At 41.0% G+C, this 12,253-nt stretch overlaps 2 protein-coding genes across 2 annotated transcripts in view; one reads left to right on the top strand and one right to left on the bottom strand.

Moving 5' to 3' along the window:
* LOC310924482 (LHFPL tetraspan subfamily member 6 protein) overlaps window positions 1-7,683 on the bottom strand; it is a gene marked incomplete at its 5' end in the record, with an annotated part of 82,390 nt that extends 74,707 nt beyond the window's left edge. The window contains one exon of the mRNA XM_083886226.1: window positions 7,299-7,683. Within this exon, the coding sequence (XP_083742352.1) occupies window positions 7,299-7,683 (385 nt within the window). The remainder of the gene's footprint in view (window positions 1-7,298) is intronic.
* Window positions 7,684-11,661: 3,978 nt separating this feature from the next.
* The window catches only part of cog6 (component of oligomeric golgi complex 6), a 37,675-nt gene continuing 37,083 nt past the window's right edge, over window positions 11,662-12,253 (top strand). The window contains exon 1 of the mRNA XM_083886599.1: window positions 11,662-11,817. Coding sequence (XP_083742725.1) covers window positions 11,683-11,817 — 135 coding nt within the window. The 5' untranslated portion in view covers window positions 11,662-11,682. The remainder of the gene's footprint in view (window positions 11,818-12,253) is intronic.

The raw sequence follows: 12,253 nt of genomic DNA, 5'->3' as shown, positions 1-12,253 counted from the left end.
GCCCCCTTTTCACCTCAAGTTTTCAGCCTTTTTGCGCCACCTGCCAAAACATGATTTGAAAACATAAACATGATTTGCAGTCTGCAAAATATTTTTTTTTTAATGCAAATATTTTGTCTGTACTGTTGTTGTTGGTGAGTTCAGTTTGTTATATAACATGATTCCTGAGTCTCTGTGACATAATAGGAGGATTTTACGGCCAGATTTATTACATAATGCACCTTTAACAGTAACATTGTAACATTCAAATGATGAAGATGAAGATTCAAATTCAAATTTCCCAGTTTGCAATCGATACATTGGATGAAATAGCAACGTTTAAGTGCATTTAGCCAATTTCTGAGAGCAAAATATAGACTTATGTAATCTGCCTCATTTGTGAATAATCATAATAAGCGGATGCAGATTATATAATCAGCTACACCGAATCATCGGTCCACATCTAACGATAGTGATGGCTTTAAATAGGACTTTTGTTGTGTCGAAACTGCAACAGGGCGCAATTGTCTGCGACTTTAAGTGGCTTTATATTTGCATATTATGTGATTAAGGACAAGTGAAGTTCACAGTCTACTCTTTAGTGATTTTGGCAGAGCGCGTTGAGCCTCACAACTTATTGGCTTCAGCATTAAGCTGCAGGAAAAAGGGGCTCCTTTGTCTTCTCAAGCAACACTATAGCAATTACTGCTTTATCTTTGGAAATACAACACCAATGTTGTTGTTCTTTTAATCAACTGTGAGTAGAATTAGATAACATTACTCTGCTTTGGGCCCTTTTTTCTTATACATTGAATTCCTTCCAGTGTATGAATGATTTCCCCTTATTTTTTTTTGGCTGTGGTCGGCCTCGGCAGCTGGCTTTATCGTAATCCTATTAATCCCTTGAAGACGGTGGCGCTGCTGTGTATGAATTAGAGCGTCTCAGACGGAGATTTGAGATGTGAAACACAATCCTGGTGTTGGAAACAAAGTCGGCCGAACGCTGCGCGTTTGAACCAAATAAATGAGTGTAGAAATGTAGAAACGAAATGTAGTAGTATATGGGTGGGTTTTGGGGTCACTTAGAAATGCCCTTATTTTGAAGGAAAATCAATTTTTTTCAATGTATTTAACATTAAATGAATCAGAAATACACTCTATACATTGTTATTGTGCTAAACGACTATTCCAGCTGCAAACGTCTGTTTTTTAATGGAATATGTACATAGGTGTATAGAAGCCCATTTCCAGTGTCCTAATGGTACATTGTGTTTGCTAATCGCATTATAAGGCTATTGGATGATTAGAAAACCCTTGTGCAATGATGTTAGCACAGCTGAAAACAGTTATGCTGATTCTTTGACGAAAGGGCAAAATTATTATTTCTAATCTCGTCAATGTTTTGACTATATTTTCTATTCATTTTGCAACTCTTTTATATAATAAAAGTGTGACATTTAATGGAAAACACACAAAAAATGGTATAGATGAGCCCAAACTTTTGAACAGTAGTGTACATTTTAATAGAGTTCAGGTTATTGGATAGATTTAGCTTGAGAATAATACAAAAAAAAAAGTACAACAGAGTGGAGTTATAATTAAACTGTCTTCATATTTTACCTCGGGCTTCCTCTGTCGTAAACAAAACGCAACGCAACCTGCATCTCTCGTCCTCTCCCTCCTCCAAACGCAGCATCTTATTGTCAAACTCCACTGAGCTCGTCTTCTTTCTCAAGCTCCGGCGGTGAAATGGGAAAAAAAAGGGGTTATTTTAGGTTTCAGTGAGATGTTTCCCCTAAGATTTCCTGAACCATCCCATAAGTAGATGTGGCAGGAGTTCAAAAATATAAATAAATAAAAAAGTCCATTACACACTGACGAGGTAGGACGGTCGCATGCGGCCACCCCCATCCCTGATATTTAACGGGTGATGGAGACGAGCAGAAACAAAAGTCCACACATCACTGCGCGTCAGGTTCAAAGAGGAAAGAGATCGAAAGACGACACAGAAGCATAAATTAAAAGTTATTGTGCTGCAGGAAAGAAAATGTTACGTGGCAACAAATTTTTAAAACGCGTCCTTCCTGGTGTTTGTGCTGAAAAAGACAAGGCAAAGTCCTGCAGGGTATGTGAAACGTTTGAATCCCCCCCCCCCGTCTGTGATGCTGTTGTTTGGAGAAGGCGCCGTCGCACAACTAAGACAAGAAACTACAGCGAGAGCCGGTGTTTAATGTGAGCAGCGCACAAATCTCAAGCCTTTGATTTATGAGCCAGAACAGTCTCAGACTCAGACTCGGGTCTGTCGTGAAAATGTTGCCATTAGCGATTAAGACAAAATAAAACTCGCCCGTTGTGAACAAGAGAACAGAAATCGGGATATAAACAAAACAATAAGTTATTGTTGCACAGAGTCAGGTCAGCAGCTAAAGTTTTTGATAAATCCATTTCACTGGATTGAAGTAAATTACAGGGAGATATATTATGCGTATTTAGCTCCAGCTCAAGCTGCGGGGCAAACAGATATTTTGATCTGCTCAGACAGACAGACTGTCTGCACTCTTAATTACACCTGATCAAAATTTAGATTTATGTGTGAAGACACTATCAACCGACAGTATCTGCATGAGGCGTGAACACAGCTCCTCGCCGGTTTGTGTGAGAAATTAAAGGTGCGGTATGCAACACTGAGAGTTGATTGGCAGGACGACCTATAAGTATGTTTGTATAGATTGTATAATCACTAGTGCTGGGCACGAGGCTAATGCGCGTTAATGCATGACGCGTTTCCATGAAGACTGGAAAAAGACTGGAAAAAGACGTGCATGACGTCATGTTTCCGTGCTGCGACACCGGAGTCCAGGCACCGTTTACCAGTTAGCTCCGTGAGCTGCATTAGCTCCTTTAGCGCCGTTAGCACGCCTACTGTCATGCGTTAACGAGCACCCAGCACTAATAATCACTTTAAAATAAAAAAACGGTTTTGTTAGACGAATGCTTAAAAAACATTATTTTATGCAACATTCTCTAATGGCGCTTTTCCATTATACAGTTCCAGCTCTACTCGGCTCTTCTCAATTCTTTGGTATCAGGCACAGTTTTCCATTACTTTAGTACCTCCTCAATGTGGGCGGAGTCATCATAGCATGACTGCGCACAACTGCCGTGACGCCATTTTATACGTGTCACGAACTATTAATGGTCAAAGCAGTTGTTTTCGGTGTAATTGTTAGATATTGAGATTTTTTACATTTTCTTCACAAACTGTTGAAGATTAACGTAATGTTTTCCGGATTTTTAAGTCTTTTGAACTTTAATCTAAAGTTTTAGGCATTGTTCGGTTTGATTCGTGTGTCGGACGTCAGGCTCACGACTCTTCCAGTGACGACTCTCTCTGACCAATCAGTGGCCAGCTGTCTGTTGACGTCACATGGTGAAGCACCATTACGTGCTTGTTTATTGCAGTCTGCAGTCTCACCATTAGGTATCACTAATTCCTCCACACTGGATCTTTAAAAGTGACGCAAAACACATTTAGAATTGCAGTCGGAGCTTTCAGGACTTCTGTAGAAATCCCAATACCGACTACTGATTTATTTTATTGTCCAGCCTTTACAATCAAAATAAGCAAAAACCCTAATCTTCCTGGCAGTCTGAACAGGACCAGTTTCGAGGCTCTGGCCTCTCCGATAAGACGTTCTTCATCAGTGGACGAGAACAGGGAGCTGAGGGAACACAAAAGGATGAGGACGACAGTGGCGTCAGACTGTGAACCATGAGGCTCCTTTTGCATGCACCAGCTGTACGCCTCATTTGCTTCCCGCTCCCTGTTCCCGCTAATCGCCGAGATTTGATCGTATCTCCCCGGCACAGATCTCCCCAGCTTTCACCCCGCCGATCTTTATTTCTCTTGGGCAAGGTTCCTTTGGTTGACGAGAAGCGACTGCCGAGCGTTTCAATTATCAGGTGTTGTGTTTATCCTCTGACGTCACATCACTTGCTCTAACCCCGCCAGCTTTGGACATCCTTTCTCCTCTTGTTAGTGATTGAAGGGAAAACACGGAGCGGCCCACCGAGCTTCCGGATTCTGTCACTTCTAATTAGCTCGTCTGAGACATCTCTGCCCTTTGGCTCACCGGCATCCGAGTTAGGAGATCTGAGCGGTGCCGCGCCTTCCCTTTCCACTATCCTTCCATCAAAATTCAGTCTGGATGTGTGAGTTGGAATCGTACGAAACTAAAAAAAAAATCCTATCACCAAAAATAGCAGCTGTGGGGCTGTCACAAGCTTTTATGACATGGAGCCTTCACCTTAATCATCCTCCATATTACACATGATTATTACTGATGTTCCTAAGTAGCTAAGCCGTTTAGAAGTAGGACACGGCGCCTTGCGGTGGTCCTCTGAAGATTTATCCTGCAGAAAAACCTGGCAGCTCTGTCAAAATCAGCCTTCAACCTGCTTCCTCTGTCAAATCTGCTTTTTTGAAAGCCACACTGAAGTGATGGGGGGGATTGTAAATAGCAGTAGCGGCGGGTGGCGAGCCGCAGTATGCGAGCGAACGTTTCCGAGCTAATGAGAGGGCTGTGGCGCCGCGGCTTCTCAAACTAGGCCAGAGAGAAACTCGCCGCTCCGATGCAAAAGCCTTGCCCTCAGAGCGTCCGTCCCCGAGAGAACACATGTACAAAAACCAAAGAGTGTACATAAACAAAAAAAAAAAAACCTCCGCTGCCGTTTAGAGTGGCGTCCGCCAAAAACAAGAAGAGACCATTTCCATGCACAGATCTGCAGCGTGGACAGAACTCTATTTTTACAAAGAGAGAAGCAAGAGAAAAGGGCGTGGATTTCTTTTTCAATTTAAAGACGCACATTCTGGACCAAAGCCAGAGTAAAGAAATCACGCTGACATATTTTGGGCTCGTCGCGGCTCCAGTGAAGCTCGATTTTTCCATCGCTTCATCAGTCAAACTTAAGGCAAAGGAACGGAAACAAATGTCAAACTATGTCTGCAAATAAAAAAAGAAATAGAGTAGTGCTAGGCACGTTAGCGGCTGCTAACGGCAGGTTAACAGCCGCTAACGGCGGTTAACGGAGTCAACGTTAACGCACATTAATGCATGACGCGTTTCCATGACGACTGACCTCATGTCTCCAAAGTAACGCTAAACTTTAAAGACAGAGGCACACGTACGCAGTACACAGCTACGCTGGTTATTTGTAGCGTTTAATAAACAGACCGCTCCAGTTTGACTGTAGGCACGCTAACACAGCTAAAGGAGCTAACACAGCTAAAGGAGCTAACATAGCTAACACAGCTAACTGGTAAACTGTGCCGCGGCGCATTAACATGACGTCAAGCGTGTCTTTATTCGGTCAGTTGTCATGGAACGCGTCATGCATTAAAGTGGGTTAACGTTGACGCCGTTAACCGCCGTTAGCGCGCTAACGTGCCCAGGAAGCTAAAGCATTGTTATTAAAGATATTTCTCACTATTAGCATTGTCAGTACTGTGTGGAAATAGTGCCGGATTAGTTGCCATTATGTAACAGTTATTTAACAGAATAACACTCAAATCTGTGTCAGAAAATGCTTGTGTTTATCATAAAAGTGCAAAAATTCAAGCTGAGAAAACAGTGGCAGCCGACTTTAATGATTCTATGTGATCAACAATGAACATATGGTGCTAAATATGTCGCCAGAAACACAAAAAAATGAACATTTAATGTTTAATGATGCAGTGTGTTTTTGTCAGACAGGGCTTACAAATTGCGCCATAACTGATATTATAGTTATTTTGTTCAAGTCGGTTAAAAAAAGATGCATAATATCCACTGTGGTTAGAATATTTACACAAAACGATGACAAACACCTGATTTTCTCGTCGTGAGAGCAGAGTAACAACTGAAGTTCAATACCAGACGTATTAAAATAAACATTGCACGGTCATTCAGATTTCTGTGTTTCCTCGCCAATGTGATTTCGATTCGCGGCCCGCACTTATGTCTGCGATAACTAAACAAATTTGATGAGTATGACTTAATTACAGCCATCAGCACCAAGCGAATCTATACAAACATCCATATTAGGATTCAGAGAGAGTCTTCTTTATCTTTAGTCGTCCACTTCACAAATATGGGATGTGACTGTGTTTAAAATGTAATCCACACGCCGTGTTCGTAATGATTATCAGAGCCTCTGTACTTTGGACCCTCAGGTGTAAGGTAAGGCTAAAGTTAAGCCATCAATGTGACTCAGATCTGATTTATTCAGGGCTGTGTGGACGCAGAAATCTGATTTTCACATCAGCTTTGTGGCCATGCAACTGTATGAAAACAGTTTTATTTATCCTTTATTTAAGCCAGGAAGTTCCCACTGAGATAAATGATATCTTCTTCCAGGGAGTCCTGGTCAAGATAGCAGCATGGATGGTTACAGAGACAATTTCAGATACAAAACTCACAACACAATATGAAAGTTAAAGGGAGGTAATTCAAAACAGAGTAAAAAAGGTAGAGATCATTCACCGAATTCCGCCAAACTCCATACCTTAACCCTTTCCTGTGTTTCAGAGCTAGGAAAAGGCTCAATTCCACTTTTACTGTCCGATATCAGTCCATAACCAGCCATTTCAAACCCAAAAGTTGCTCCTATAAAGAAGAAAGCCCACATTTTTACAGTCTGTGCTTACTGTGGCATATATTATGTGATATTTAAAGTTTATTTCCAATAGAGAATATCATATCGTCTCAATCAATGGTGTAAACGGTCATATCAGAATCCACGCAGCTTTGTTTTGTTACAATCGACCTGCGTCAGAAGCTAAACAAACAAAGCTAAAGCTAAATTCATTAAACTCTTAAACTTAAACTACTTTAACTAAATGCCAAGACTTTTCAGTATGAAACCACAGCGATTATTTCACAATAAAGCTCTGTTGGAAAAGAAATGAATGGAATAAAGGGAAATGATGAAACACTTACAGTGCTTTTATTTTGAAAGAGGAACAGGATGTGCTAAGTTTTTGTTATTTTTGCAGAGAGTATGTGAGACACACCATAGCCGCACACACATAGAAAAAAAGACCCAGTATAGAAGCGCATCAGACCATCTGAAGTCATTACCACACGGCCCAGCAGAGGGCGCTCTGACTGCAATTCAGACTTCGATGCATTTTGAACGTCTAGAAAAACCTTGTTCGAACCACGAAGTTATGAATGTAAGCTGTCAAATCTGATATTCTGGATTTAATCAGATTTGAACCCAGCGTCTGGTGACGTGAAAACGCACAAGCAAAGAAAAACACACAAAAAACGCTCTCTTACCTCCGACGAACTGGATGCCGCCGGCCACGCGGCCGATCGTGCGCGAGATGAGGTCCGAGATGCAGCAGCCCATGAGCGCCGTGAGCGCCACCAGCAGGAGGAGGCCGCACCCGACGCCCGTCACCACCGTGCAGATGCGCCACTCCAGGCTGGGGATGCCGTTGAAGGAGGCGTAGCGGCCGCACTGCTCCAGCATGACGGTGGCCTGCCTCTCCTCGTCCCTCACCGGGTACGAGCAGCGCCGGAACGTGCCAAAGGACACGGGCTTGTCCATCTGCGTCCCCAGCAGCCAGTAGGGCATGAAGAAGCCCACGCAGGAGGCGGCGGCGCAGAGCAGGGACAACAGGGCCCAGATCACGCCCGCACATGTCAGACTCGACGCCATGGTTGACGGTGTGCAGTCACTGGACTGACGGCAGTATTATTGTGAGCGGTCGCTGTGATGAGGGTCACGCTGAGCACTTAACACCAGCAGTCTTCACCTTCTCAGTGACTCCGGGTCCCTGTCAGGAGCAAGAGACACAAAACAGCCTGAGCATGGACTGAGGAACTCAGGAACTCGGCCATCCCCGACAGGAATCACACATATTAAAGGTGCCATATGTGGCCAAAAAACGGTTACTACATTCAAATTCAAAACACCGAGGTCTTTTAGGTTTCGTTTTCAGACTTAACTGGCAACCCGTGGTTGCTCGGCAGCTGAGACTCTACTGACTGCAATGATTGGTAGACGGCGGTAGGTGGTGCCACATGGCAAAACATGATTTCAAAACATAAACATGATTTGCAGTCTGCAAAATATTTTTTTAAAGGTGCATTATGTAATAAATCTGGCCGTGAAATCCTCCTATTATGTCACAGAGACTCAGGAATAATGTTCATATAACAAACTGAACTCACCAACAACAACAGTACAGCCAAAATATTTGCATTAAAAAAATATATTTTGCAGACTGCAAATCATGTTTTTGGCATGTGGCGCCACCTACCGCCGTCTACCAATCATTGCAGTCAGTAGAGTCTCAGCTGCCGAGCAACCATGGGTTGCCAGTTTTGTCTGAAAACGAAACCTAAAAGACCTTGGCGTTTTGAATTTGAATGTAGTAACTGTTTTTGGCCACATTCTTACATATGGCACCTCTTCCTCTCTGGTGATGTCAGCAGAGTTCTGTGTAGCTACAGATAATATGCAATGACAATTATTGCACATCGTATTGCACTGACCCTTTAAATTGCACAGAACTTCTCATTTGAGGACTAGTTAACCTGGTGTTTATTTATACTCAATAACCAGGGGTCTGAGACTCAAATGACCTGGGGGCCATATGAGCTTCAAGTCTGGTCAGAAGGTCAACTGGAAAAAAGAAGAAGAAGAAGAAGTGTCCAACTGTGTGGGGAAAAACCAACTGTTTAGTAAGGGGGTGGATGATATGAGTTTAAAATATTCCAACATGACTTGGCAATAATGTCATTTGTGACAATATTTCATGTCATTTCAAAATAAAAGTGTCCGTGTTGATGCGGAATGATATCTAGATCACAAATATGGAACTATGAATATCAAAAACAGCCATTGTTTGTGTTTGTTTGACACCTTTACGATACATGATTTCATCAATTATATCATATTATTATTATTGATATAACAAGTCATTACCTGACTAACGCTTTACAATATAGTACAGCGACAATGTGGTTCACATTTAATAGTCAGTGTGTTGCACAATCTTGCAGTTTATTTACACATTTTTGTTGTAAATTGTGTATATTTTGGCATTTTTATTTATATTTTACCGTCAGTGCAGTGCAATGTTGACCTTATTTCTATAGTAATCACCAAGTATTAGCTTAGTTTTCAACCTTTTATGGTATATATAGTATAATATTTATAATTTTTTTTCAATCAAAAATGTCATGTGAAGTTATTACACTGACGCTATCCTGTTACTGTAACTGACATTACATGGATATTACTGTGAAAATAACATGGTATATTACGGATTGCCATTCTTATAACCAAACTGGAGCCAGTATTAGAAATAAGACGGCACCACCCTAATGTTATCTCTTTATTGCAAGATTATTATCATAGTGTTGCAGTATTATAAAGTTTAACTCAAGTGTACAACTAATAATAATAAACATTATAGCACCCTTATAAAGGCTACAGTGCAGTTTTATTTTGAAGGAGTGTGAAAATCTGGGATATAAACTTTAAAATGAGGTCACAATATCCTAAAAAAAAAAAAAAAAAAACTATTACAGACAATACAGCCCAGTGCGACTAATGTAGTCGGACTAAATGAAGTCCAATTAAAGCAGAATAAACGTCCTATAATTGAAAGACGCTGTTTCATCGCAGTGATTCACTGTCGGAATGTTAATCACATAAACAGAGCAAAGAAGAGGGGGGCTTACATGGTGAAGGAGCCCCGGAATGAGGTGAACATCTGCGGACTCCACAGCAAACTTTTCTCCTCCGCAGACTCAGAAACCCAAACACACGAGAATCTCCTTCACACAAAAAGAAAATAAAACCCTTCAGTGAGAATATAATCCGATCAAAGATCAATCACTTCCTGCCTCTGATGACGCTGCTGATCCCGACAATCATCGATACGTTGAACCAAAGCGGTGATCGATGATTATTCATTCAGTCCCGGACACACACAGAGAGAGAGAGGCAGTGAAGGGACGCGCGGAGCTTCCCACACTGAGTGAACTGAAGGAGTCCACATTCCTGCTGAGAGAGAGAGGGAGAGGAGGAGGAGGAGAGAGAGAGAGAGAGAGAGAGAGAGAGAGAGAGAGAGAGAGAGAGAGAGAGAGAGAGAGAGAGAGAGGGGAGGGGTCCACGGAACACTCGTGGGACTGAGGAGAGGGAGGAGGTGTCCATCAATCACACCAGTCCCCGCCCAGAGGTTGGACTTCGCTGCTTCTTTCTCCCTCTTCTCAATTATTATTATTTTTTTTCAAAAAACTTTATTAACAATTGCAAATACAACAACACTCTGTTATGGCTCGGGGGCATATAAAAAATTAGGATTTGAAAAAAAAAAACAACGACAACAACAACAACAACAAAACAGATTAATCTTCAGTATTTTTTATATAAATATATATATATATTTTTTTTTCTTATTATTAAAGGTGGATTATGTAATAAATCTAAAGCAACTGGCCGTAAAATCCTCCTAATGTCACAGAGACTCAGGAATAATGTTCATATAACAAACTGAACTCACCAACAACAACAGTGCAGACAAAATATTAGCATTAAAAAAATATTTTGCAGACTGCAAATCATGTTTACGTTTTGAAATCCTGTTTCGGCATGTGGCGCCACCTACCGCCGTCTACCAATCATTGCAGTCAGTAGAGCCTCAGCTGCCGAGCAACCACGGGTTGCCAGTTACTTCTGAGCTACAATGGCGGAGAAAACGAAACTTAAAGACCTCGGTATTTTGAATTTGAATGTAGTAACCGTTTTTGGCCACATTCTTACATATGATACCTTTAAATTGGATAGAAATTGTGAAATTTTAAATAATCAACAGTTCAAAGTTTAACTTTATATATGTAAGAATGTGGCCAAAAACATTTACTACATTCAAATTCAGGAAAATCGTTTTCTGACGTAACTGGCAACCCGTGGTTGCTCGGCAGCTGAGACTCTACTGACTGCAATGATTGGTAGATGGCAGTAGGTGGCGCCACATGCCAAAACATGATTTCAAAACATAAACATGATTTGCAGTCTGCAAAGTATTTTTTTAATGCAAATATTTTGTCTGTACTGTTGTTGTTGGTGAGTTCAGTTTGTTATATGAACATTAATCCTGAGATTACTTATTACATAATGCACAGTGTAGCACTATTGTGTATGGAGGACTAGACCTGACATATCAATAAATAAATAAAATAATAAATCAATACAGGAATAAATAAATACAGAAATAAATAAACACAGAAATGTGGAACTAAATGTAAAGACATTAATTAATTAATTAATTTATTTATTTATGCATTTATTTATTTATTCCTGTGTTTATGTATGTATATGTCAGGCCTTGTCCTCCATAATTTTGCAGGATAATTGCACTGTAAAACACACATAGTGTGCATATAAAATGTAATCTAATTGCACTGAGAAAGACAAAATGCATGACACATGAATCACAGAGATATACACACAGCCTGTTTATTAAATAACCACTGTAATATTTCTACTTTAAAAGCAAACACATTAATAATCATCTTCTCTCCGTGTCATGCAGCGGAACCTTGTGTCGTTCCCTGCTCAGCTAATCGCCCGGACGTTGATTTCTGACGGACCAAAACATTCTTCGAGGACAGTTGACGTGGAAGTGTTGTGTGTTCGTGAACGATGGCTGAGCTTAAAGTAGAAATTCCCGCTGACAGCTCGCCTGTCATTCAGAGTCCGAATGCTCCGTCTCAGTCGAATAATCCGCTGTCAAGGAAGCTGAACAAAATCCTGGAGACGAGGCTCGACAATGACAAGGTAAAACTGGAAAAGGTTTAGCTACCCGGCTAGCATGCTAGCTAACCTCTGAGCTAACTGCGTTCAGAGTGAAATAAACATGATTTAAGAAACAATGTCAACAAAATATTAAGATATGTATGTGTTTAGCATTTTTTGCTACATTCAATTATTATGTACTTCGTGTACACGGGTGTTTAGTCCTATTTCTAGCATCAGCAAGAGCAGCTTCCACTGCTAACACACAGTTTACACTGCTAACAGAGATTTAATTCGAATGCGACCTATATTAAAAACTCACAAGAACACAAGGCAGTTTTAGGGTTACTGCCAAAAAAAAAACGGGATTCTTTTTTTAATCCAGATTGTTTTTTGATGTTCTTGACAGTAAAAAATAACATCTGATTCAAGCCACAGATGGAGGTGGTTTCAAAACAGGTTTCTACAAGTGTGTCTT

This window comes from Microchirus variegatus, assembly GCF_963457635.1.
Source record: "Microchirus variegatus genome assembly, chromosome: 3".
NCBI lineage: Eukaryota > Metazoa > Chordata > Actinopteri > Pleuronectiformes > Soleidae > Microchirus > Microchirus variegatus.
The sequence above is the reverse complement of the archived record's forward strand: the minus strand, read 5'-3'. Positions and strand labels throughout refer to the sequence as shown.